Source organism: Rhinolophus hipposideros (assembly GCF_964194185.1).
Source record: "Rhinolophus hipposideros genome assembly, chromosome: 20".
NCBI classification, from domain to species: domain Eukaryota; kingdom Metazoa; phylum Chordata; class Mammalia; order Chiroptera; family Rhinolophidae; genus Rhinolophus; species Rhinolophus hipposideros.
The window spans coordinates 35,921,455-35,948,298 of NC_138066.1; the positions used below are offsets into that span (position 1 = coordinate 35,921,455).

Below are 26,844 nucleotides of genomic sequence, written 5' to 3' on the forward strand. Positions count from 1 at the left end.
CTTATAGTAAAATAAGACTGAGTCTTATATTAATTTTTGCTCCAAAAGATGCATTAGAGCTGATTGTCCGGCTAGGTCTTATTTTTGGGGAAACATGGTATATAACTGTCACATCTCTTCAGACTATACACTAAAAATGGGAATACTTTATTATATCTAAATTATAGCACAATAAAGTTAGCTTATAAAAAATGAAACAGAAAATTTTGAAAAGGCAAAAAAGTAAAAGCAGCATAATCCCAGTTTTATTTGTAAATGTGCTTAGAAAGGACTCTGGAAAGATATATGTCAGTAATAAACCCCGAGTGGTGAAAATTCAGGTGGCTATTATTTCTTCTTCGTATTTTCCTATATTTTTTTCCATATTTTTAGGGATCATTGCTATGCTTATAATCAGAAAAATATTTTTTATTTGTTTGTTGAATAAAACATTGCTTTGTAAGAATAAAAATAAATATTGTTCTCCTAGGGCAAGAGCAGAATTAGTTTTATTCCACATGTAACTCAAGGTCACATTCAGCAAGAGGTTGAATCAACTATCTCTTGAATTTTAACCTTCCAGCTGGATCTGTACATACCTGCATCAGGCCCCACCTGGGAGATGGACACTCACCTTTCTCATCACTGGGCCTCAAGCAGAAGACACACAGCTGATTCCAGGAGAAGAAAACCTAACCCAGAAAAGGGAGATTTCACCAAAGCATGAAGCTGGAGGAAGGACCTGGACTTCCCAGAAAATCCTTAGAACCGGTGTGTTCTCAAAGTTTTGCTTCAAGAATCCCTTCCATTCAGAACCAAGCTTGTTATACCAAAGCCTTCTCCTCTGATTTTGCCAGAAAGTTCTGACTAACCCTGAAGCCCTCCAGCAGAACCATTCTAGAACTATATGCAGAAGGAAGCCATGGCCCTTACTCAAGGTTAAATTTGGGCAGCATCAGCATTTACCCAGGAGTTTTTCAAAATGCATGTCCCAGGGCCCCTACCCTAGAGCTCCTGGATGGAATCTCTAGCAGCAAAGCCCCAGGACCTGTATTTTTAAAAGCCTCCCCAAGTGAATCTCGTGTAGTGTGTGGACGCTTCAGTCTACATGTATGGTTCTCCAAGTTCAGTGCCTAAGAATTATCTGGGGTTCTTGTTAGAAACAGATTGCCAGGCTACCCCCGTGGATTCTGACTCTGCCTGTCTCAGAGAGGACTCCAGAATCCCAATTTTAACCACCCTCAGATGATTCTGATGCAGCTGATCCACAAACTACATTTCAAAACCCCTATCCTGGATGGCAGATGGCAGTGTTCCTGGCCCAGTGCCCAAGAGGGGGCAAAGGAAGAGGCCGCAGAACTAATTTGGTTATGCCAGCATGCTCGAATTTATTAAGAAGTTAACAAAGAGGAATTTTTGCATCTCCAAAGCAGCAGAAAACTGAGGAAGAGGGGTCAGTCCCAAAGACATCTTGAATAAGAGAATGCCTTAGCGTGCCAAGACATTTAACTTCATGAAAATCAAGCCATGGAGAGTCACCATTTGAGTTTCCGGGATCACTTTGGGTAGCACCCAGTTTTAATTCCTCACCAGTACATGGCTCTCGTTCTCAAGGCCTTGAAACTCCAGGGCAGGCAGGCGTTGGAGAACAACCCTCCTCTACAAATAACACGGGAGGCAGGACACTGTCTTGGGGGGCGCGGCAGATGGAGGCTTTCCCTGTGACTGCCTCAGTGGAGGGCCAAGCTCTTCATTTGGAGTCGCAGACAGGCGAGGGCTGGCAGCAAACAGGGCCGCAGCACCCATTGGAGCCACAGCAACTGGATCCGCAGCAGCCCCCACAGCAGCCGCCCCCGCAGCCGGATCCACCGCCCCCGCAACCAGACCCACAACAGGAAGACCCGCAGCAGCTGCCCCCACAGCCCGAGCCACCGCAGCCCGAGCCGCCGCAGCCGCAGCAAGACCCGCAGCAGCCGCAGCAGGAGGGCTGGCAGCAGCACATTTCACAGCAGTCTTGGTCTTGAGGGCAGCAGGTGAAGCAATCCCCTCCTGGGCAGCACCCCATGATCCCGGCTGGTCAGGGTGCAGGTCAGGAACGCAGCCGGAGTTCCCCAAATGTGACAGCCACCGGCTGGACAGCAGCTTTTATATCCCCTCCCCAAAGGGTGTTGGCACAAGGGACAAGTGTTTTCTTTGTTATTATTTATGCCAATTTCCATAGAACGTCTCATTAGCTGCCTGTTTATTTTCCAGCCCTGAGTACCTCAACTCATAAAAAAAAAAAAAGCCCCACTCCTCCCAACTGCTATTTGTCCAGAGGGTAAAAATACACCTTCGGAAAGACCTGTCATCATGGCCAAACATGGACCAACCATCATTAGCCCCAGTGGGAAAGAGGAAGGACAAGCCAGCCACAGATTCTGGCTCTGGCATGGCTGCTCCTCGTCCACATCTCCGATGGTGAGTGGGCAGCCGAGCCCTTTTGTCCTGGGTGCTAGTCCTGGAAAACCAGAATGGTAAAAGCTGCATGATCTGAGCCTTCCACGGAAGGCAAGGCTGCTGCCGCTTTAGGAGGTCTGGTCGTGTGGTTCCTCCCAGGTGGAAGTAGCATCTTCATTCGGCCCATGTGAGCAAGGCAAATATTTGTGTGTATGTGTGGTATGCAGAGTGTGCCGCACATTTGTTTGGGGTTGGTCAATGAGCATCAATCATGAGTAATAACTGCCCTGAGAAATGGAGCGACTCATCATAAAACTGCAAGAGGCGGGGGAACCACGTTTCCCTGGGCTGCGTGGTGAACTGGACACACACCCTTCTCTCTAAATGGGCTGGAAGAGCAGTGGTTAGAACGTGCAACACCCAGCCCCATGCCTTTTCTTTATAGAGGAGGGAGAGGAGGAGATGAAGTATAGAAAGGAAGAAGGAAGGGAGGGAGATCGTGGAACATCCAAAACACTGCGTCAAAATGGGAACATTCTGCGCCTTTTTTAAAAGACCATCTGGCACCATGAGGGAGAAGCGTACAAAATACCCAGAGTATCATCTGGGTAATAAAATGCCTCTGGAAGAGGACAAGAATCCCCAGAGGATTCTGGTCCATGTGTAAATTCTGAGATGGGTCAAGTTTCCTGTCTCCGTTTTGGGCTTTAGTACATTGTCACCCTCTTGGAATGATAATGGCACCTTTGTAGGCTACAGGCTCGGCCCTCTGGAGAGCAGCACCCAGAGTGGGAGGTGAGGATGGAGGGTGGCAGGATGTAGACATCTGGATCAAGGGACCAGTACATCCTTTCCAATTTCCCTTTCCTTTTTAGATGGGCCTGGAGGTAAAGCAGCCTCTAGGAAGGGCTAGAAGGATTGAGAACCAGACGGTGAGGGGAGCGGAGACAGGGAGAAGGAATGGGTGACTTGGACCTGATATGACGCTCAGTGCTTCGCAGAAGGTGGAACTGTAGAACTGGGAGTAACCCCCAAAGATCATGTGGTCCAGGATTTCTTAACCCGATTTTACGTCAGAATTGTCTAGGGTGGGAGCTTTTGAAAAATACAGATCTCCAACTTGCACCCCAGTCCTATTAAATCAGAATGTGTACTCATGGGAGCTTGAGAAGCTATATCATGTTTGAAAGTTTTCCAGGTGACTCAGGCTATCATATAGGTTAGGAAACACTGATATAATTTAACGCCACCATGACCATCAGCCACAAGCACTTTTTTTTAATACAGATGATAGCAAGACCCAGAGAGGACACATTCATGATAGACTGCACCGTGAGTGTTCCCTTTTCCTGGTCCAGTGTTTTTTCCACCACTCCACGTCCACTGATGGACACCTGTGGGTAAGTATAATACAGCAATGTTCACGACACATACATTCTTTTCATTCGTTTTTTAAAAATATACAAACCTCCATTCTAATCAAGGAAAAAATAAGAGACAAGAAAAAAATGAGGGATAAGAAAGGAGGTGTCATCTTAGACACAAAAACATTTGACAATCTTGATATAATGAATCATTCATATCAAATATCTGAATATTAACTGCTGAAGAAACAGAAAACATTCTTAAGAAGTACTTGAAAAACAATGTAAACACTTACCTGATCAGAGGATTTAAAGAAAAATTATTTCAAATTTCAAAGAACAAATAATTTTCTGACTCCTTAACTCTTCAAGGACATTAAAATATATGGAGAAAAACATCCCAATGCAAATAGTTGCCAAATTCTATCGAAAACGTATAAAACTAACACAAAAGAGAAAACAAAATGATCTCAAATATTTACATTTAGATGGCAAAATCTAAAATGCAATACTAAATGTATCCGGCTGTTTATGAAATAGTGAAAACAGCAGATTTTCTTTCAAGAATGAAAAGATAATTCAATACTGTGAATTCATTAACATAGGTTTGCACATCAATATGTCGTAGAAGAAAAATAAAGTGATTATCCCAAAGTTCGCCAAAATTATTTTGAAAAAATGCAACATCCATTTAGAGTAAAAGCACCTGATAAGTAGGACCAGAATATAAATGATATCTTCTTTCTTAAACTGGTACAAATTTTTTCTCTCAATACGATACCTAATAATAAAAATCTAGGAATAGTCACTTTATTTTTTTAAGATTTTTATTAAAATATAGCTAACATGCAATATTATATTAGTTTCAGGGGTAAACCATAGTTATTCAACATTTATGGACCGAAAGAAGTGATCACCATGATAAGTCCAGCAACCATCTGACACCGCAACACACTGTCACAATATTATTGACTATATTCCCCATGCTGCACATTATATCTTCATGACTTAATTGTTTTATACCTGGAAATTTGGACCTCTTATTCCCCTTTACCTTTTCTGCCCCTTTTAAAATTTTTCAATTACAGTTGACATTCAATATCATTTTGTATTAATTTCAGGAGTATAGCGTAGTCGTTAGACATTTATATAATTTAAGAAATGATCCCCCTGACTAGTCTAGTACCCACCTGGCACTCTACATAGTTATTACCATATTATTAACTATATTCCCTATGCTTTGCTTTACATTCCCATGTAAATTTTGTAACTACCAGTTTGTACTTCTTAATCCCTTCACTTTATCACCCTGCCTCCAACCCCCTACCAACTATCACCCCAACAAATCTAGTACCCATCTGACGCCATACATAATTATTGCAATATTATTGACTATATTCCTTATGCTATACCCTACATCCCCATGATTACTGTGTAACAACCAATTTGTACTTCTTAATCCCTTCCTCCTTTTCATTCTCCCCCAAACCTCCCCTCCATCTGGCAACCATCAATATGTTCTCTGTGTCTATGAGTTTGTTTCTGTTTTGTTTGTTTATTTTGTTCTTTAGATTCCACATATGAGTAAAATCACATTGCATCATCTTTCTCCATCTTATACTCCACTCAGCACAGCATCCTCCAGGCCCATCCATGCCGCCGCAGTTGGGAAGAACCCATTCCCTTCCCTGGCCGAGCAATCTTTCATTGTATATATACCACCTCCTCTTTATCTAGTCTTCCATAGACAGACACCCAGGCTGCCTCGATATCTTGGCCATTGTAAACAATACTGCAATGAACATATGGATGCACGTGTCCCCTCGAAGTAGCTTGGGGTGTCTCAACATGGCCAAGTAGCATTTGGCCACGTCCACAGCTTACAGGCTGCTGTGCGGGGTGAGGGGAGGGAGCTTACCCCACTAAGTGGGATTCGCCCCAGTGGACTCTGGTACCTGTTGAGCTCCCCCTTTGGGTGTGCCACTTGTGGGACTAACTAGGTAGTGCACTGCTGTGGTCTGAAGCCAATCTCAAAGTATGTTGGTTCTGGAGCCCCTTGCAAGGGGCTTCAGTATACGCCCAGGTCACCCACTGCCTGTGACCAGTCAGGGGCTACCTGACTAAGAGCTACAAAGCAATTCACGGTTGCTCACTGCCTGTGCTAAGCCAGGAGGGATGTGAGAGATGCCATGCTGCGAACTGAGTACAGCTGCCACTGGTACTGGGCCTGGGGTAACTCTACAAAAGACCAGGACACCCTAGGGACTGCTGCCAGATGCCAGCTCCTATGATTCAGCCCCTGATAAAGCCTCATATAGTACATGACTTTTGTGAGACAGGGTCTCAAGTAGTCACTAGAATAGGAAGAATTGCGGTCAACAGGTTAATGTAGACTCTGGTTTTGTGCCAATGCTGAGCCTGGAGTGACTCAGCAAAAGTCTCAGAGCAAACTGAGGCCAGCTGCCACCTGCCTGGGTCCTGTGATCTCTGATAAGTTTTTCAAGAAAGAGTGCAATGCGGAAGGGGCTGGCTGCTCAGAGAGAAAGCGCCTCCAGCTGTGTGCAAGTTGAATGGGGCAGGGTCTCAGTGAGTCAGAAGAGTAGAGCATCAGAGCTCACCAGGCCAATCAGATTCAGATTTGGCCTGTGGGGGCGGGCTCAACATAGGAAAGATGGTGCCTGCCTGCTGGCTGCATGGAAGGAAGACATCTCACTGGGAAAATGCTGTCTGTCCTCCTGTCTGCCTCCCATCGCCACACAGCTCAGTCAGCCCCCCATATGTCTCTGAGGCCCCCGGAGTCACCGTACCTCTGCTGGAGCCCAAGGTGAGTGCCTGCGAGCGAGTGAATCTGTGCGCGGGCCGTTTAAGAGGATGCCTGGGTTTCCCTGCAGCCTTCTGTCTTACCCGAATGGTCGGAATTTCCACTGTTGTTCACAGCCAGATGTTGTGGGGGCTCCTCTTCCCGGCACAAAGACTCTGGCCTGGAAAGCCTGGTGTGGAGGGCTAGGGTCCCTCACAACTTTTGGGGGTAACCTCTGCGGCCAAGATATTCCTCCTGATTCTCAACCACCACAGGGAGGTTTAGGGCCTGTTCTGCGTCTCCACCCCTTCTACCAGTCTTGATGTGGCTTCTTCTTTATATTTTTAGTTATAAGACTTCTGTTTAGCTAAACTTCAGATGGTTTTCCAGGTTGATTGTTCTATAATTCAGTAGTTTTAATGTGTTCATGGAGGGAACACAGGCGTAGTGTTTATCTACTCCGCCATCTTGGATCTCTCCAGCTCTGTGATCTTCATTCGGTGACTCTCCAACATCTCTCCCAAATCTAGTCATTTATTTTCAGCTCTTTCCATTGGAGACCCACTGTTGTTTTATTTTCTCAGGCCCAGAAACTTCACTCATGTTGACCCATAGTAGGTATTCAACCAACACTAGTTTCCTTCCTTCTTATTCCATTGTTCTTCTACCTCCAATCAACTTGCATACCTCAGGCTGTTCCTCTGAAATCCACCCCACCCTTTGCCCATCCACTCCCCTACCTCCACCCATTTCAGTCCTTGTTTTCTCTCACCAGCCTTCTGATTGATCTTCTTTCCCACCCAATCCACCACTCGAGGGGCTAATTGGGCCCATCTAGGACCCATCAGAAACCAGCCTATATATACCCTGTTTCCTCGAAAATAAGACCTAGCTGGACAATCATCTCTAATGTGTCTTTTGGAGCAAAAATTAATATAAGACCCAGTATACTATATTCTATTAATTATATTAATTATATTATATTATATTAATTATATTATACCTGGTCTTATATTAGTTTTTGCTCCAAAAGACACATTAGAGCTGATTGTCCGGCTAAGTCTTATTTTCGGGGAAACATGGTAACTGCCTGATATATCATATGCCATCCTTCCTTACAAGCAAATCTCACAGATAGCCATTCAAAGCACTGCCAGATATAGTCCTACCTAACTACTTTGCACTTTCAGCTCCCACTACCACATTTATTCTCTGCTCCACACTAAAAACTGGTCTGTCAGGCTCTAACCACACCTCCTGCTTCCTCATCTCCTCACCAGGTAAAGTTCATGCTTGGAAAAACTTTCCCTCTTCTCAGACCTGCACACACTCTTCTGTCCAAACATATCTCATCAAACTTTTATTTCAGAGTTACGCTAATATTATACATTAATAGTTGATTAAAGTTGGAGCTATTAGAAGTATATAAAGTTTTAATATCCTTCTCATGAATCCTCATTAGTGTTACTATTCCCTATTTATTCCACTTATAGTATTCTATGGTTTGCGCTAGATTTTGATTAGGTAAAGATACTGTCTCTCCTGAAGGGCCTGTAGTTAACAAGACAGGCAGACAAATTTTATATGAACAGAATATTTGGGTTTTCAAAGCCCTGATTGAGTGCTACCTCCTTCTTGGAGCCTCTTCTCTTCTTTTAAAGATTTTTATTAAAATATAGGTAACATACAATATTATATTGGTTTCAGGTGTACACCATAGTTATTCAACATTTTTATATCTAAAGAAGTGATCACCATGATAAATCCAGCAACCATCTGACACTGTACAACGCTATCACAATATTATTGACTGTATTCCCTATGTTGTACATTGTATCCCCATGACTTATTTGTTTTATAGCTGGAAATTTGAACTTCCTATTCCCCTTCACCTTTCCCCACACACACACACTTTTTTAATTTTTCAATTACAGTTGGCTTTCGGTATTACTTTATATTTATTTCAGGTGTACAGCATAGTGACTAGACATTTGTATAATTTAAGAAGTGATCCCCCTGACTAGTCTAGTACCCACCTGGCACTCTACTTTACACCCCCGTGACTACTGGGTAACAACCAATTTGTACTTTAATCCCTTCTGCTTTTTCACCCATTCTCGGCCTCCATCCTGTCTGGCAACTTTCAAAATGTTCTCTGTGTCTATGAGTTTGTTTCTGTTTTGTTTGTTTGTTTATTTTATTCTTTAAATTCCACGTATAAGCAAAATCACATTGCATCTGTCTTTCTTTGTCTGACATACTCCACTCAGCACAATACCCTTCAGGTCCATCCATGCCACCACAGGTGGTGAGAATCCATTCCCTTCCATGGCTGAGCAATATGCCATTGTGTATGTGCACCACCTACTCGCTATCCGTTCATCCATCATCGGACACTAGGCTGCCTCCACATCTTGGCCATTATAAAAAATGCTGTAATAAACATTTAGATGCACATGTCTCCTCAAAGTAGCATTTTGGGTTTCTTAGGATAATTACCCACAGGTGGGATTACTGGGTCCTTCTTTGTTACTTGTTCTAGCCTTTGTTATAGCCTTTGTCTATTTTGTCTGGTATAAGTATTGCTATCACAGCTTTTTTTGTTTGTTTCCATTTTCACGAAATATCTTTTCCCCATCCCTTTACTTTCAGTCTGTGTATATCTTTTGATCTGAAGTGAGTCTCTTACAGACAGCATATGTAAGGGTCTTGTTTTCTTATCCATTCAGGCACCCTATCTTTTGATTGGAGCAATTAATCCATTTACATTTAAAGTAATTGATAGATGTGTAGTCATTGCCATTTTATTATTCATATTTTTCACCTTGTATTTTTTTGTCTTAAAGAATTTCCTCTAATAACACTCCTTATAATACTGGTTTGGTGGTGGAGGTTTAGCTTTTTCCTGTTTGAAAAGCTCTTTATCTGTCCTTCGATTCTAAATGATAGCTTTGCTGGGCAGAGTAATCTTGGTTATAGGTCCTTGCTTTTCATCACTTTGAATATTTTGTGCCAATCCCTTCTGGCCTGCAAAGTTTATGTTGAAAAATCAGCTGACAGTCTTATGGGAGCTCCCTTGTAGGTAACTAACCGCTTTTCTCTTGCTGCTTTTAAGATTCTCTCTTTGTCTTTAACCTTTGGCACTTTAATTATGATGTGTTTTGGTATTGGCCTCTTTGGGTTCATTTTGTTTGGGAATCTCTGCACTTTCCTGGGCATGTATTTCTATTTCCTTCATCAGGTTAGGGAAGTTTTCAGTCATTATTTCCTCAAATAGGTTTTCAATGCCTTGCTGTCTCTCTTTTTCTTCTGGTACCCCTATGACACAAATGTTGGTACGCTTGATGTTGTCCTAGAGACCCCTGAAATTGTCCTCATTTTTTTTATTCTTTTTTTCTTTTTGCTGTTCTGATTGGGTGTGTTCTGCTACCTTATCTTCTAAATCACTGATTCAGTCCTCTGCTTCAGCTAATCTACTGTTGATTCCCTCTAATGTATTCTTCATTTCAGTTGTTGTAGTCTTTATTTCTGAATGGTTCTTTCTTATGTTTTCTATCTTTATTTTCATGTTCTCTGTCTCTTTGTTAAAGTTCTCCCTGAGATTATGGAGCATCCTTATAACCAGTGTTTGGAACTCTGCATCTGGTAGACTGCTTATCTCCATTTTGTTTAGGCATTTTTTTTTTCTGGAGCTTTGTTCTGTTCTTTTATTTGGGAAATGTTTCTTTGTCTCCCCATTTTGGCTACATCCCTGTGTTTATTTCTTTGTAGGACTACTATGCCTCCCAGTCTTAGTAGAGTTGCCTTATGTAGTAGGTGTCCTGTGGATCCAGTGGTGCAGTCTCCCTGATCACCAGAGCTGGGTGCTCCAGATATTTCCCTTGTGTGTGTTGTGTGTGCCTTCTTGTTGTTGTTGAGATTAATTGTTGTTTGCATGTCAGTGAGCAAATTAACCCTCAGACTGATTGGTTGTGAGAACTAGCTGTGAATACAGTGGAGGAGCTATTGTGCAGGGGCTGACCCTACAGAGCAGGGTTTGCTTTAGCAAGGCTCTGGTGCCTGCCCAGTCTGCCTTTAGGTGTGTCGTCTTTGGAGGTGGCCAGGTGATGCTCTAACCCAGTCCAAATCTGGCCGCTTGGCCTGCCAGCCCTGGGGCCTCCTGGGAGGAGACCTACTGCAGGCCAAGTTCAACTGCAGTCTGTGCTCTGCCTGCGGCCATCTGGCATGAGCCACAAAGCAATCCAGAAATGGCCACTACTTGTGCTGTGCTTGGAGGTGCCTTGAGAGGCCAAGCCATGAATCAAGCCTGGCTATTGCTGTGTCAGCCTTAGGGCTGTTCAGCCAAAGGTACAGGACATGCCGATGCCAGATGCTGCTTGTTTGGGTTTTGTGAACATTTGAGAAATTTTAGGAATGTCTGCAGCATGAGCCAAGGCAGACCACTTATACAGAAAAGCTACCAGAAGTGGTGTGGGTGTGCTGGCAAGTTGGGTGGGGTGTGGTCTCAGGAAATCGCTAGGGCCAGGCAGATGAAAGGTGATAGCCAGTTTGATGGATACTCAGATATGACATCTGCCTGAGTCTGCACGCTGAGTGGGGTAGGGTTCAACAAAGAAACAGTGGTTTCCACCTGCTCCTCCATCCTGGAGATAGCTGCCCCTCCAGCCCTCACCCTGAGGCTAGACAATTTAGTTCTTCCCCATATGTCCCTTGTACCTTTCAAGCTGCTGCCCCAGTGCTGGAGCTCAGAGCAGGTGAGTTTGTCAGCAAATAAAGCTGTGTGTGGTCCCTTTAAAAGGAGTGCGTGGGAGTGCAGCTGCCACGGATCTCACTCGTCCACAATCTCTGCTGGTTTTCACAGCCAGAAATTATGGGGACTTCTGTCCCCAGCACTGAAACTATTGGGCTGAGGAGGGGTTTGGACCTGTCAGTCCTTGGGGAAGACCTCCACAGCCAAGATATTTCTCCTGATTTTTAATGGTCCTGATTTTTAGTGGGTGTGGGACCAGCCTGTTTGTGTCTCTGCCCCTTCTACCAGTCTGGAGGGGGCTTCTTCTGTATGTCCATAGTTGTAAGGCTTTTGTTCAGTTAGACTTGGGGCAATTCTCAGTGATGGTTGTTCTGTGGTTTAGTTATAATTGATGTGGTCCTGAGGAGGTGATCACGGTGTTTACCATCTCAACTGGAAATCCCACAACAATGATATTTGCTTCTAATATTCTGGTTTCCCTTTTAGTGGTTTTTTTCCTAAATATTTGCATATAAATATTGATATGTATGTAAATATATATATATATCAGGTACAAAATTCTAAATCCGTCTTCCAAGGTATGTTAAAAATATATAACTATTTTTCTCTAAGTCTGTTTAACCCTATTTCAAATGTTCATTTGAGATTGTGGGGGAAGAAAAGTCAGTTCTGTAGAAACTCAGAAATTATTCAGGATTTCTCCCTCCCATCCTTCATCTGTTTTGGGGTGGGGGTGGGGACTTAGATAGTATCATAGCATTAAAGTGAGTGGCCACTGGTTCATGGTGGGCATCCACTGAAATGTATATGGTCCTCTCTTATTCCTGGCCATGATTCTCTCTCTTATGGCACCAGCTGAGATATCTGAGTTCTCTTTACTCTCCACAATTTCTGCTTCCTTCCATCACCCCATCTAGGAGGCCCAAGGTCTTCTCTGCCACTTTCCTCCACCACAAAAGTCTATTTTGAATTGCATAAGCTAAGCATTGACTTGAGTCATTCTCTCTGCATTTCAACAGTAATAACCCTACCCTAGTGGAAGTGAATATAGAAAGACCCCACTGATGTCTGAGTCATGAGGAAAGAGCTGTGGTAAAAAACAAAAAAATTGCAGAAGTAAGATAAGACCAGTGAATATTTCAAGGTTTCATCCTGACACGTAGTTTGACAAAATCAAAATCATTCTGTGTAGGGGGCGGCTGGTTAGCTCAGTTGGTTAGAGTGGGCCTGGTTCAATTCACCACATGGGCCACTGTGAGCTGCGCCCTCCACAACTAGATTGAAAGAACTACTTGACTTGGAGCTGATGGGTCCGGGAAAAACACACTTAAAATAAAATAAAAGCTTTTAAAAAATCATACTTGTAAAGTGGTTTATACACTGAATATTGTGCTTAACCTGAGAATATGCTCGTGAATATGTTGACTATTAAATATTATGAAAATTTGAGAATTTGTGTTTTCAAATTGATGTAAACCTCCCATTATTGGGTATCTAAGTTGTTTCCAGTTTTCCGTATGAACTTCCTTAAATGTGAATCTTTATGCATCCTTCTTATTGCCCTAAAGTAAATTCCTAGAAATGTAATTACTGAATCTTCAGCATGTTAATAATTTTAAGGTTATGAATAAATGTTGAAAAAATCATCCTCCAGAAAAATTGTTCCCATTTGCACCCATTTTACAGTGCCTTCACCAATATTAGTTTTTTAAAATCTCTTTGTCAAGAGATTTGTCATAATTGATAGTCCAATCATGAAATCTTATTGTAGTATTTATTTGTATTTATTTCATTAGTAGTGCATTTTTTTATAGGCCACTTTATTTCTTCTTTGGGAATTATCTGCTTGTGCCAATTTTTTGGTTAAGCTACTCATCTTTCCTAATTTATTTATAAGAGTTTATTTTATGCTAGGTATATTAATTTTCCTTTCTGTCACTCACACATGTTGCAAAATGTGTCCCAGTGTATCATTCCCTTTTAATTTGTGGTATTTTTATGCATATAATTTTCTTTTTATATAGGAAAGCCTACCTATGTTTTTCTTGCTGCTGCTTTTATGCTTTGAAACTTATTCACCATCCCCAAAAAGACAATTATTAACTTTAATTTAGTTTATATAGTTGCATTTTTTACACTTACTGCTGTTGTCCATCAGGAATGTATTTTGAGGTGTGGCAGATACTGCTTTACAAAAATGTCCTGGTTTTCCTAACTGGGGGACTTGAGTGCATATTAAATGTATGCGCAATGTGCAAGAAAGAACAAGGTGAGGAGGTAGAGCGGGAGTCATTAAAAAAATAAAAATCAAGGCATGGCATCTGTTCTGGCGGCCTCTAGTGTTCATCAGTTGACATTACACATGCAGCTTCTGGTGTTTCTTTTAGAGACAATCACAAAATAAGCCCTGATTCTGGCTTCACCAGAAGCAACTCAACAGAAACTTGGTTTGATGTGAGAAGCTTATTATATGACATGGTACTGATTTAAATCATGTGTCCAATTAACTATCTCTTGGCAAAGGGAGTACATTATCAGCCCCTCCAATTGTGCCAGCTACTGAACTAAGCACTTTACATGTTTTTTTGGTTAGTACCCAAAATAACTATATGCAGTATTTTTTTTCAATTTTGTACATGAGGAAACTGAAGCTTATGGAGGTCAATTACTTTAACTAGAATATGTGGGGATTGGATTTGAACCCGTATCTGTCTGCTTCTGAAGCCCATCCTCCATCCTCTATGTTAGGTTTTCTTGAGCAAACCACAGAAAATTGCCTCTTTGTCTTAACGTAAATCTTAGAGTAAGAATATCTTCAAGTAATTGTAAGTTTCACAACTATGACCATCGCTGTTTTATTCACCAATTTACATCCAGTGGCTATTGTATGGTAGGTATTCAACAAATACTTGTTAAATAAATGAATAAATAAAATCATAAATGAATGAGATGACCCCATCTAGTGCAATACAGTCAAAAGTACCAACTAGAAGAGAATGGAGTTTCTGCTGCTGTTCCTCACTCATCCTTCATTGTTATCAGTAACTGCTTTACCCAATCAGGTCTGGAAGCAGTGTTGAAATGTAGCTAATGTGATGGAGACACTGAAATTATAATTTTGCTTAACGTTAATACATTTATATTGAATTAGCCTCATGTGGCCAGTGGCTTCTGTATAGGACAGTACAGCTGCAGAGATTCTGTGTCAGATGGTATGGCAGGCCAGGTTATTTGGATTAACCTGCATCATAAAAACAACCAAGTATGCTGTTTTTCTTTGTTTAAAATTTGAGTCATCTTAAAAGCATTGGAAAGCTGACAAGTCATACAAATTGCCAAGACTCTATCAAAGAACTAAGTAATTGGCAGGAATTCAGAAAGGTGAACTGAGCACTGAAACTGCTTTTCCTTCAAAGGGATCTGTTGAATTTGGCAAACTTAAATTGTCGTTTTCGTGACCTCTCAGGGAGATAGAAACGGAAAATAAAGTCCAGGACCCACCACCAGGATCCAGTCCTCTAGCAGATCCACCCTCCATAAAGCTGGGACCCCTTGGTGTGATGGTGGCCCAGACATTATCTCAGCCCACCCACACCTACCACCAGGGCTCTGGTCTTGCACATTACCTGGGTGATTCCAAAAACTTCAGGCTATGGATTTAAAGTGGCCTCAGACTGGTAGCGCCCCAGTGCACTGGCAGGAACAAATGGCAATCCTTTCTGGAGGGACACACCAACATCCTACCTCAACAAAGTCCCACATATAATATCCAAAGGAAAATGAGGGTGGTAATCATTACTGCCATTCGCCAAATATTTCTGTCTCTCTGCCTTTCAGAAATATGTCGGGTGTGCACTTCTCTGCCTCCTTTGAAGTTGGGTATGGCCAAATGACTTGCCTCAGCTGATAACATATGAATGGAAGTGATGTGTGTCACAGATCTGTTCCCAAGCAGATCTGTGGAAGTATCTCTAGAGCTGATGCTACTGTCAGCCCTGGTTTCTTAATAGGTCTGATGATTGGAGCCTCCTGGTGGCTTATGCTGGACTTAGAGCCTAAGCAAGAAATAAGCTCTTGTTGTGATCAGATTTGGGGAATGTGAGAGTTGGTTGTTACTACAGTAACTGTAACTTAGCCTTCTCTGGCTGATACAACGAACAACTCACAACGCACTAAGCCCACAAGGAAGCAAGGCACCATGAGAGAGAACCTGTAGAAACAGCAAAGCATAAGCAGACCACAAAGACTCCCGATACTGGAATGATCAAACACCCAGTATCATGAGCTATGTTGCTATCTTTAAAGGAATAAAAGATAGTCTAGAAGTATCCGCAGGTGTGGTCTTTGGAAATACAGTTGACAAAAGAAAGTCAGCCCTCTTTAGACCCCCTTAGAATTTTATGGATGCTGGGAAGTCAAGATGTAACTGTCTGATACTTTCATTTGGTTCCCAAGGTAAAGACAAACCAGAGGCCCCAGAGAAAATCTTTGTTCTGGTCCCTACTGCTGCATAACAAATACCCCAAATACAGTGCTGTAAATCAACAAACACTTTCTTATGTGCATGGATTCTGTGTCAGGAATTCAGAAAAGGCACAGCAAGATAGCTGATCTCTGCTCTGTGATGCCTGGAACATCATCGAGAAAGACTTGTAGGCTGGGGGCTACTTGAAGGCTACTTGGGCTTCCTCATAGCTCAGTGCCTGGGTTCCAAGCAGCCCGGGGAACCTAGGTGGAAGCTGCTATTCCTTTTATGAACTATCTTCAGAAATCCCATAAGGTCACTTCCACTGCAGTCACAAATTGAGGGGAGGGTCTATGTCAACGAGAGGGGTAGCTTTTGTAAGAAGAACATTGGGATAGGAGACATTGTTGCACAGTCCTCTCTTCATACAGTCTCCCTCTTCTCCCAGATAATCCTTTCCCGAACCTGTGGGGTGCTGATGGCCTATAGTCACTGTTCTCTACCTCTTCCCTTTCCTTTTCCCCCAACAACAAAAAGTGTCTGGTATCAACCATTTCCCAAGGTTTGCTAATAACCTTTTAACTGAACCATATATTACATGCTCACTCTATGTTTTGCTTTCTCTCTCTCTCCCTCCCTTTCTCCCTCCTCCTTTTCTCCCTCCCTCCCTCCCTCCCTCTCTCCCTCCCTCCCTCCCTCCAGCCATAAACAAGAAACTCGGGGGATTAGTTGAAGGAAGCTGAATGAAGAAAAGAAGCCCTTTCACTTGACCCTGAAGGCAAATTTAATTTAATACCTCCAGGTTCATTGAAGTCAGGGAAATATGACAAACAGGAAAGATGGTCCATATTGAATGCACACTCATCTCCATTCCCCAGTCTCCTATACCCATAGAAATCTTCCCAGGCCTGTATTTTATGTTCAGGACATACATGCCACCACAAACTCCATTGCCTGCCATCTTGGCACTCTCTTTCCTTGTATTAGTCAAGGTTTTCCAGAGACACAGAACTAATAGGACATACATATATATACATACATTTATTATGGGAATTGGCTCATGTGATTATGGAGGCTAAGAAGTTCCACGATCTGCCACCTACAAGCCAGATAACTGGACTCGTTCTGAGTCTGAAGACCAGAGAACCAGGAGCCTCGGTGTCCAAGGGCAGGAGAGGATGAATGTCCCGGCTCCAACAAAGGGAGCAAATTCACTGCTTTTTTGTTCTATGCAGGCCCTCAGTGATTGGATGATGCCCCCCACCCACTGGTAAAGGCTATTGACCTTCTTAGTCTACTGATTCAAACGCTAATCTCTTCCAGAAACATCCCCACAAATACACCCAGAAATAATGTCTACCAGCTATCTGGGCGTCCCTTAGCTGGTTCGACAGATAAAATTAATCACCTCCACAACCCCCGTTTTTCTGTCTACTTCTATTGTAAAATTTCTGACCGAGAAGGATGCCACAGAAAGATATTCTTAATAAAAGTCAAGGATTTGTATTTGAAAAAAGAAACTCCATCCTGAGCAGGAAAGTTTCCTAAGACCATGAATCTACTAAACAGATTTCTTACAGAAACCTGCATACCCACAAGTAGTCACCCGTGATAACCATACACTTATTTTATTGATTCTTCTCTGGTTGAGAGCATTTTCATATTTGTCTTTGGACATGGTGCTTCCCAACCCGTCATAAAGAGGGAAATACTTATTTTGTGTAAATCTTATATGGTGCTTCCAAGAGCACCCCAGACTGCTTGTAATAAAGCAGTTAGATTTTTTTATAAAGTGCCCTTTGATTCACTTGTCTTCCTTTCTCCTTATTATAATAAGTATAAAAATCACAAATCCCTTTTCATGACTATCTTATTGCAAGGATCTGGACAGATGTCATTTGCCGTCACTTTGTGGCTGTGGCTGTGACTGTCCTGGTTGTCTGTCCTTCTGGTTACTCAGCCTATTCTAAGCACCATAGTTTCCGTCAGGTAAACAGCTATGCCATTAAGATTCCAATGTCTAATACCCAGGATTACCACAGCCATCAATGGCTGAAATAAACAGATTAACTTGCTTTTCCACCCAATTCTTTTGTTTTGTTTTGATAGCGACAAAATACTTTCTTGAAACAAAAAACAGCTAGGCATTAAAACAAAGCAACCAAAGAACAGAAAAAATATATTTTAAAACCTGTGCTACCATACTTAGGATTAGTAGCTGTCAGTATTTTTTCATCTTTGCTCTAAGTGTTAAAAATCAAGTAAATGGGTTTTTTTTTGTTGTTTTTTTCTGGTTTTTTTAAAAAAATGCATTAAAGATAACAGAGAATTTTGACTTTCATACATGTTTACATTCCCATCCTTTCTTCCCAGGGACAAACACAATCATGAATTTAATATGTATTTTTAAATGTATATACAAATCCACGATTTTTTCAAATATAGGCATACACATTAACTAACATTTTTCAATCAACTTATTTCATTGGATATGCAATTTGTGAGTTTGAAAGAACTCCTTTTTCACCAGGTCTTTTTTTGTTATCAGTCACAGCTTAACTAGAGATGGAAAAAAAGATTTTTTAGACACACTCCGACTCTCAGTTAAAACCCCAAACTTTCTGGAATATACCTTACTTTGTCACCTTTGATCGGCTTTGTCTATCAAAGTGGCCCCTGAGCAGCACTGGGACATGGCCATGACAGGCACCTTTCTGGGTCTATGCTTAAGTGCCTCCAAGAAAAACTGGAAAACCGTTGACATGAATTCAATCTTTGTGTAGTCAAACCACTTTAGTTCTTCACTTACTTTCTGTTTTAAATTGGGCTTCGTTCAGAAGTTGCACTTCAAATCTTGTGCTTGTCCCAAAATTCTTTCACAGTGACGTTTTGTGTCATACTGTGAGTCTCATTGTTGTTGATGTCCGAATGACTTATTGCCTTCAAAGAACACAATGCCACGGTTAAGAGAAGGGGAAATTACTCAGTTCTCATTAGAAAAAGGCAATCGTGTGCCCACATGTTTCCGGTTCTCTCAGTCACCCAAGTGCATCTCCTCTATTTAGCAAAAGTGTGTTTGCTGTGTGACATCATTCCAGCAACCTCTCTATGATTCATTTCTTCATCTGCCCTACATAGGTTATTAATTTCAGGCAGGTATCTTATTAACTATTTGTTGACCACCTAATGGTCAACAAATGGCTGTGAAAAAAGAAAATCCAATATGCAAAGATCAGGTTGGAGGAACATAATTGTTGGCTAAGTGTATTTTTCCCAGTTCTTCCTAGGTTATAATATTTTCATGTTGGCAAGAGGAACAGCCTTTCTCTCAAGATTCACTTCCTCCTGATGGTGTCCTCCTTCTGTGATTCTCTCTCGTATTCCCTCTGAAGAGCTTGACAAAAAACGTTTGCAGGTACCCTCCTGTGAATTTGCCATTCTTTTCCCACCACCTTCTTCCCAAACACGACATGCACATCAATAGGTGGGGGCTGTGTAGTGGAGACTTTCCTTTCAGAAAACTCACAGACCATAGATTGGGGTGAATGACCCCTTCATCTGATGGAAGAACACTGGTCACTATTTATACAAGACACCCAATTTTGAAACTAATGAATGAAAAGGACAATTGTCACTTTTATGCCAGAATGAGAGTTTATTAGGAGGCTAACGGGATCTTTTATTGCATCTCCAAAGACCAAAGGGAGTGACAAGGAAGATTTCTTCCAATTACGTTCACTTCCATAGCGTGCCCATCAGTAATATCACATTTAATGTAATTGTTTTAAAATCACATCTAGATTGGCACCGGTTAAAGCATAATACGTTATGCAAATATGGCATTGTTCTAACAGATACTATTTGATATAGGTTGACAGAGGTTGTAGGTTTTTCTATGTAACTCAGAAAACAGACTGAGCCAGTAAGGCGATATTGCCGTCTCTTGTGCTAAAGAATCAATCAAGCTAGGGAAATCAGCGGAAGGCTAGAGGTGATTTCTGGAAGCGGGTGCTGGTAGAAGTGTCTTCCTTTGTCCAGAGTGCTCACTGTTGGAGATGTCTGGGTGAAGTAGAGTTGAGATGTGACTTTGGAGTCCTCCTCCCCCTCCTGGCACCAGGGCCTCTAGTGCACAAAGGTATTGCAAGGCCCGCACCGAGCACGTGGGGCACAAGGATTGGAGACGCAGGGCCCGATGGGCTTGTCACAAGCATTGGTTGTGGCACATGGGTTGCAGGGGAGTCTGGAGACAGAAAACCATTGGCTCAAGTTAGGGGAAAATGAGCTGAAGAAATAGGAAGACACTAAACACACTTTGTTTATATCTCTCTTCCTTTGCTGCCAACCAAACACTTGAATTATATGCATTTATTTTCATCAAGAAAACTTTTCATCCCCCACAGCAACCTCATGTGCCCCCAGAGAAATGTGACTAGCTTCATACTCACTTGCAGTCCTCGCTCTCCAGCAGGCCACGGTACGTGTTGATCTCACACTCCAGCCGCGCCCGGACGTCCAGCAGCACCTGGTACTCCTGGTTCTGTCGCTCCAGGTCACCCCTGATCTCGGCCAGCTGGGACTCCACGTTGCTGACCATGCACTGCACCTGGGCCAGCTGGGAGCTGTAGCGGGCCTCCGTCTCCGTCAGCGTGTTCTCCAGAGAGTCCCTCTGTGCGGGGAAGATACAGGATGTCAGAGCAGCTCCTTCACCGGGTTTCTCCATAGGGTTCCAGAGAAGGCAAAGCTTCAAGAGTTAAGGAGAGCATGGCCCAAAGCGCATCCCAGGGACTCGGGTTCCCCGAGCTCACATTTCTCACCCGGAGGTCTGAACCACACCCACCAGGTTGTGCTGGGCCTGCAGCTCGATCTCCAGGGCGTTGACCGTGCGTCTCAGCTCGATGATCTCTGCCTGGCAGGTCTGCAGCTGCTCCGAGCTGGACACCACCTGCTTGTTCAGCTCCTGAGTCTGAAACACCAAAGGGGAGAGACAGGATCAGACCCTGCCGTAGGGGCCCCGAGTGGCCTTGGGTCCTGAGTGACCGTGTGCTGAGGTGCTGAGCTGCCCACCTGGGTGTTGTACCATTCCTCCACGTCCCTGCGGTTGGTCTCCACCAGGGCCTCGTACTGACACCTGGTCTCATTGAGCACGCGATTCAGGTCCACTGTGGGGGCAGCATCCACCTCCACGTTGAGGCGGTCCCCAATCTGGCAACGCAGCGTGTTGACTTCCTGATGGAAGATTTAAAATTTTTCAACTGTGTTTATTAAATTTTAAAGATTTAAAAATTGAAAGTAACACAAAGGATCCTCATGCTCTCCTTTAAGAATGCAATTCGACTTGTCATGCCGCAGCTTTCAACAACAGCTCAGGTCCTCTGATGATCTCATTAACTGGGTTCTGTGTGCATGACTAATCTGTGGATTCCACTCACAGAGCTTTTAAGACAGTGACCTCTTTCTGCCCTCGTATGCACTGTGCCACTCCTCTCAGAGAGTGGAGATTAACTGACCACAATTTACACTGTGAGCCCCAAACACCAAGTTCAGTGTTTTGGCTGGTATATCACATAACCTCTCATGTTTGACTCTTAACCATGGGTCGTAAAAAAGGATGAAATCTGGCTAAAGAGGAATTAAAGAATGCTTACTTCAAAATCCACCATCCTGGAATAGAAAAGACTTAACCATTGATGTGTTGGTTTCACCAGTGTAGATTTTGCTGAAGGAAATACTGTCTGCTCATTTCAATGCTAATTTCATAGCGCCAGCATAGTATGATGCTCGGGCTTATGTGGACGTCAGACAGATTCGAATTAGGTCTCATCTCTACCACCTACACTATGGCTTCTAGAAGTTTCTAGAAGCCTCGATTTCTTCATCTATGACATCTACAACTACCTCTGGTGTTCTAAAGTATGGAGCACAACGTTTGACACAAAATATGCACTTGATGAATATTAGCTATTTGCATTGTTTTGGGGTTTAAGGTTTACACAAAATATCCGTCTTTTTTATTGTGTAATTGACAGTGAGCATTTTTTCAGTGTTTCCTTCTGGCAACTCTGAATAGCAAGAAGAGTTCTAGATGAGAAAAAGGAGAAGGGTTTTGTTTCCAATTCAGCCCTCATCCTGGCCTCTCCAGTTGCTACATGGACAATTGGGACAGAAGATCTCTGCGGCCCCCTCTGCTCTGACCAGAGCGGAGAAGAGGCTGCCTGCTTGCTGACCTTGCCTCATTGCTGGTCTCACCAACATCCTCCACTCTCATTTCTGCCTCTGGCAGAAATGTCCTAATCTCCTATCAGGGATTTTTAGATGACTCATTCTCAACAAATCCTTTTTGTTTGGAGAACACATTCCCCAGCTAGAACACTCTCCCGCACCCTGTGGGGTTGGAAACAGGCCTTGGCAAGTTTGATCCTATTGCTCCTTGGGGACCTCACCTGTTCGTGGTTCTGCTTGAGGCAGAGCAGCTCCTCCTTCAGGGACTCCACCTGGGCCTCCAGGTCAGACTTGCACAGGGTCAGCTCGTCCAGAATCCTGCGCAGGCCGTTGATGTCTGACTCCACCAGCTGCCGCAAGCCCAGCTCCGTCTCGTACCTGGGATACAGACAGGAGCATCAGGGACAGGCCTGGCCTTGACTCTGGTTTTCATGTCAGACCACTGGGAGTTGGGGCTTGTGGTTTTACAGCCATCGCCTTCATTTAGGTTTTCAACACCAAGCAGTCGCTGCTAGAGGAAAATCCACTGGTAACTATTTGTAGTATAATAAATAAAGAGCCAGTGGACTTAAGGGGATAAAAGCCCATAAGCTGTGAGGTTTCCAAAATGAACACACTTCCCATATTCTCCTTATTGAATTCTGTTCACGGTAGAGCATCCGGGGACCAGACTTCTGCATTAGATTGGGGGATGTCGTTTTACCAAAACACGAGTGGAAGAATCTGAATCTGGAAAAGGGATCTCTGGGCTCTGATGAACAATGAATGGCTCTGCGGATCTTGGGGAAACATCTAAAGAAAAGCTCTGTTGATGTTTGTCAGTGCTGAAGACAGGCCGAGGGGAAGGAGAGAACAGAGAGAAGGCAACACCCCACTTGCCCACTCACTTGGTCCTGAAGTCGTCCGCGGCCAGTTTGGCGTTGTCAATCTGCACCACCAGCCTGGCGTTCTCAGACTTGCTGCACAGGATCTAGAAGACCCAAAACATTCTAGAATGAGCTTAGTTATTTTTAAGCAACAGGAATCCCTGCTGATTCACTTCTATGGAAAGAATAGAATGAAAAAAAATGCTGTGGATCTTATATAAGATTATTAAATACTGTCCATGTGCTCAATAAATATCTGAGAAATTAAATTTGAAAAAAAAGAACACTAAAATATGGACGCAAAATATCAGTAACTAAATCTTTCTTTTTCTTTCCCAATAAGCAATACTGAGAAGCTGATAGCTAACATTCATTTTTTAAAAACTGACTGTCTACCTGGCATGGTTCTAAGAGCTGAGGATACAAAAATGAGTGAGCAATGGATCCTGCCCTCAAGAAACTTCCAATCCAATGGGGAAAATCAAAACATACACTAGTAGATGTGAGGGGTAGGGGCTGGGCCAGGGAAGTAGCCACATCGCCCCAGCCATCCAGGATGCTTCGCACTATGTCCCAGTGGGTAGTTTCCACTGTTTCTGGTTTCAACCAACCATTTTATGCCCTCGCTGGACACATGCACACCAGGGGGAGCCCAGAAGCATCTAGATCAGGACAATGAAGTCAGGATGATTAGGTACCCACAAGAGGACGGCAACAAGAGTTCAGAGCAGTCAAAAGTCCAGGTGAGGGAGAGAAAATGGTCCAATCTTTACAAAAGGTTCCACTTCCTCAGCTCCCACCTGGGGCTCAGTCTTTTCTCTCCCCGCAGGGTAATAATTCTGGAGCTTGGCAAATGCATGGAAACATTCGGAGGCAGATTTTAATTACAGCTTATTTGTGCAAAGTACTGCTACCTCCACATAGACTAACGCTATGCAAATACTCACACCTAACAGTCCTGGGTCTAGAATAAGATGGTAACTCAACAAAACAAAGAGCCAGACTTCAACCCCTGCATTTCAATCACCCCAAGAGCTCATCTTGTTTCTAATTCGTATCTCAAGATTCCTCCCTACACCTTCCTGCTGGATGCAGTGTGATACCCATCCACTCACCTTCTGCTGGAGCTCCTCGATGGTCCGGAAATAGGACTGGTAGCTGGGGCACATCAAGGGCTCCTGCTGCTGGCACCGCTCCTGGATGCGGCACTCCAGCTCCGCGTTGTCCCGCTCCAGCTGGCGCACCTTCTCCAGGTAGCTGGCCAGGCGGTCGTTCAGGAACTGCATGGTCTCCTTCTCGCTGCCATTGAAGGAGCCCTCGCAGAACCAGCCACAGTTGCCCACATTGGCGGGGATGTTACAGGCCCCGGGCAGGGGGATGTTATGGCAACTGGGGGCCACGCAGGGCCGGGAGGGGCAGCCGGAGCGGCAGCTCAGGTTGGACAGGCAGCAGTTGTAAGGCATGGTGCTAGGAGGGAGCGAGGTGCCAGCTGAAGACAGAGTCCCAGTTCTCCAAGGACCTTGTAGGTCTCTTTCTGGGGAGCTTTTATATCCCTTCCACAGAGGGTGTGGACATGGAAGGCAACCCTTTTGTTCTTTCTTATTTGGTGATTGTCAAAAGCCCTTCCCTTCCATTTGTTATGTTTCCTCAGAAGAGTCCCTCACCTCATAAAATACTTTACTTGGGCTTCTCCCTAACTTGGGACTCCTCTTCCAGGCTGTGTGTCAGTCAAGTAAGAGCTTCATAGTGTGGCTTCAAAGAGCTGGCCTCCTGAACGCCCTGGGCTTTATTAGCGGGGTGTGGCAGGTCCAGGGGTACTGCTGCTTTTTGGCTTACCAGTCTTGACTGCTTGGCAAACCTCGGGCTCTTCTCGCTGAGAAAGCAAAGCTTAGATTTTGCCTGTGTATCTTTTGTTAGGTCAAGTTTCCAAATTCCAAACTCATGGTTCTCAGAAAGAGCAATAGATCCTTCTAGAAGCATTAAAATAACCTAGTTCCCAGTGGCCCTGTTTCCTGATATGACAAGCACTATTGATCTCCATGATAATGTCAATCAACAGAATAACAGATAGTCACCAGGGTTATAGTTTGTACAGGGCACTGAGGAATGGAAGGTGGACCAGGGTTATGGTCAGATGGAGCTGGCATTTGTTGAGCACCTGCACAGGCCCAAGGTGGTGCTGTACACATCTCATGAACATGACCTCCTTCACTCCTCACCATGATCCTTCAAGGTAAATGGTGTTATTCCCATTTTACAGATTAGCAAACTGAGGCATAGAGTCTAGGAGTTCATATGTTGTGAAGCCAGGATTCCAACACAGATCTCTGTTCTTTTCATCATACCTCATTCCCTAACTTCTTCAGACCTCAGTAAGTTGGGAAATTCTGTATTAGAGGAATTGGAAGAAGCTCAGTAAGGACGGTGTGAGCCAGAGAGTGACAGATGAGGATGGAGGAGAAGCAGATTATTTCCATCATTCCATGCTGCTTAGATATAAATGACCTACCTCTTTTCCTAACTTCTGACCGATCATCTCTCCCTCCTCTCTGAGCTCTCATTTCACCTTGAACATGGCATTGTCGTGACTTATGTGCCCATCTCTCTCTCGTTGAGTTCCCTGAAGGCCTGAAGGACCATGTACATCTCCTTGAGTTTAGGCTCGATCTTAAGGGGAATGAGGAGCCATTGAAAGTTCTAAGAAAAGGGGTGACGTAGTTTCGTTCTTGATAAGCTGTGTTTGAAGAAACAGGGACATGTTCAGCAGGTCCTTGGAGTTGACTAGAATTCGTGACAGAAATAATTCCAGTGCAGATGTGAAAGTTGGAGAGATGAGCCAAGGGAGAGTACACAAAGAGAAGAGCAAGAAGGGGCCGAGGACCTAATTTTGGAAAATTCCCCAACTATAGAGCAGGAGAAAGAAAAAGGAATCAGAGATAAATGGAGAAATGGCAAGAGAAAATGAAGAGAGCCAGTTCATGGTATGACATCGGGGAGGGTGGGGGGGAGAGTGTCAAAGCGGATGTGAAGGGCAAAACTGTCAAGTGTGGCAAAGGGCCCCCGGAAGGTCAGAATCATGGAAAGGGTCTTGAATATATTGACCAGGAAGTTGCCAGGACCCTTCCAGGATCCCAAAGGTATGACTGCTGGATACAGCACCTGTGCTCTTAAAGTAACACACTGAATTTTGGTCAACTGAGACTTGAAACACACTGAGCTGAGATGTTCGTTATTTAGAGAAGTCCTGCCACAATCCATTTGTATACCTGATTATAAAGCCTGGCAGCTTTGAGCTTACCAACACGTTCTTGCAGTAATTAGAGTGTGCTTTAAGCAGTTTAAAGATGTCAAGCTTGTTTCCATCTGACAATTCATAATAGTCGATGACTTAGGAACAATTACCCAAGAAGCATAAGCACTCAGCTGTCAATACATACAACTCTATTTCTGCTTTGTCGTAAGGCATAAGATGAGACTTATTTGATGTCCTAAAGAGAGGCAATGAGGAAAGAATTCAGTTGTGTGCCTAGATACATTGCCCAGGACAGGGAAGGGCTCCTTACTATCTTCCTAGCAGAGGACAGAGCAGAACTCAGAGAAGGACTCACAGCAGAGTCCAAGTCCCTCAGCGACAGCTGCAGATCGAAAACCAGGCTGCTTTGCATTGGGCTCTTCCTTTCCCCCCGTCCACCTCTTACGGTAGGTCCCAAATGCCAAAACAGTCAAAAGAGAGAGGGGAGATCTTGGAACAAGAGTGATGTCAGGAATCTTAATGATCATCTCATCCAGCCCTCTCATTTTACACATGGGGAAACTGAGGCTCAGAATGGAGAAACAGCTTGCTAAGGGTCTCAGAGTTTGAATCCAAATCTGCTGATTCCCACTGCAGTCCCAACCCCCATCACCATGCTGCGGAAATGTTGAATAATTTCAAAACCCATCTGATCTGCCACAAGCTAGGA

The 26,844-nt window shown here is 43.5% G+C and overlaps 2 protein-coding genes across 2 annotated transcripts; both read right to left on the bottom strand.

Moving 5' to 3' along the window:
- Nucleotides 1–1,729: 1,729 nt before the first annotated feature.
- KRTAP17-1 (keratin associated protein 17-1) lies at nucleotides 1,730–2,044 on the bottom strand (the record flags this gene model as incomplete). The annotated part of the gene is made up of 1 exon (XM_081029563.1): nucleotides 1,730–2,044. The coding sequence occupies one exon, from the start codon at nucleotides 2,042–2,044 to the stop codon at nucleotides 1,730–1,732; it is 315 nt and encodes a 104-aa protein (XP_080885689.1).
- Nucleotides 2,045–19,919: 17,875 nt separating this feature from the next.
- On the bottom strand, nucleotides 19,920–24,345 carry KRT33A (keratin 33A; the record flags this gene model as incomplete). The annotated part of the gene is made up of 7 exons (XM_081029545.1): nucleotides 19,920–20,037; nucleotides 20,243–20,463; nucleotides 20,635–20,760; nucleotides 20,862–21,023; nucleotides 22,238–22,394; nucleotides 22,904–22,986; nucleotides 23,998–24,345. 7 exons carry the CDS (start codon nucleotides 24,343–24,345, stop codon nucleotides 19,920–19,922), a joined length of 1,215 nt encoding a protein of 404 aa, XP_080885671.1.
- Nucleotides 24,346–26,844: the final 2,499 nt, after the last annotated feature.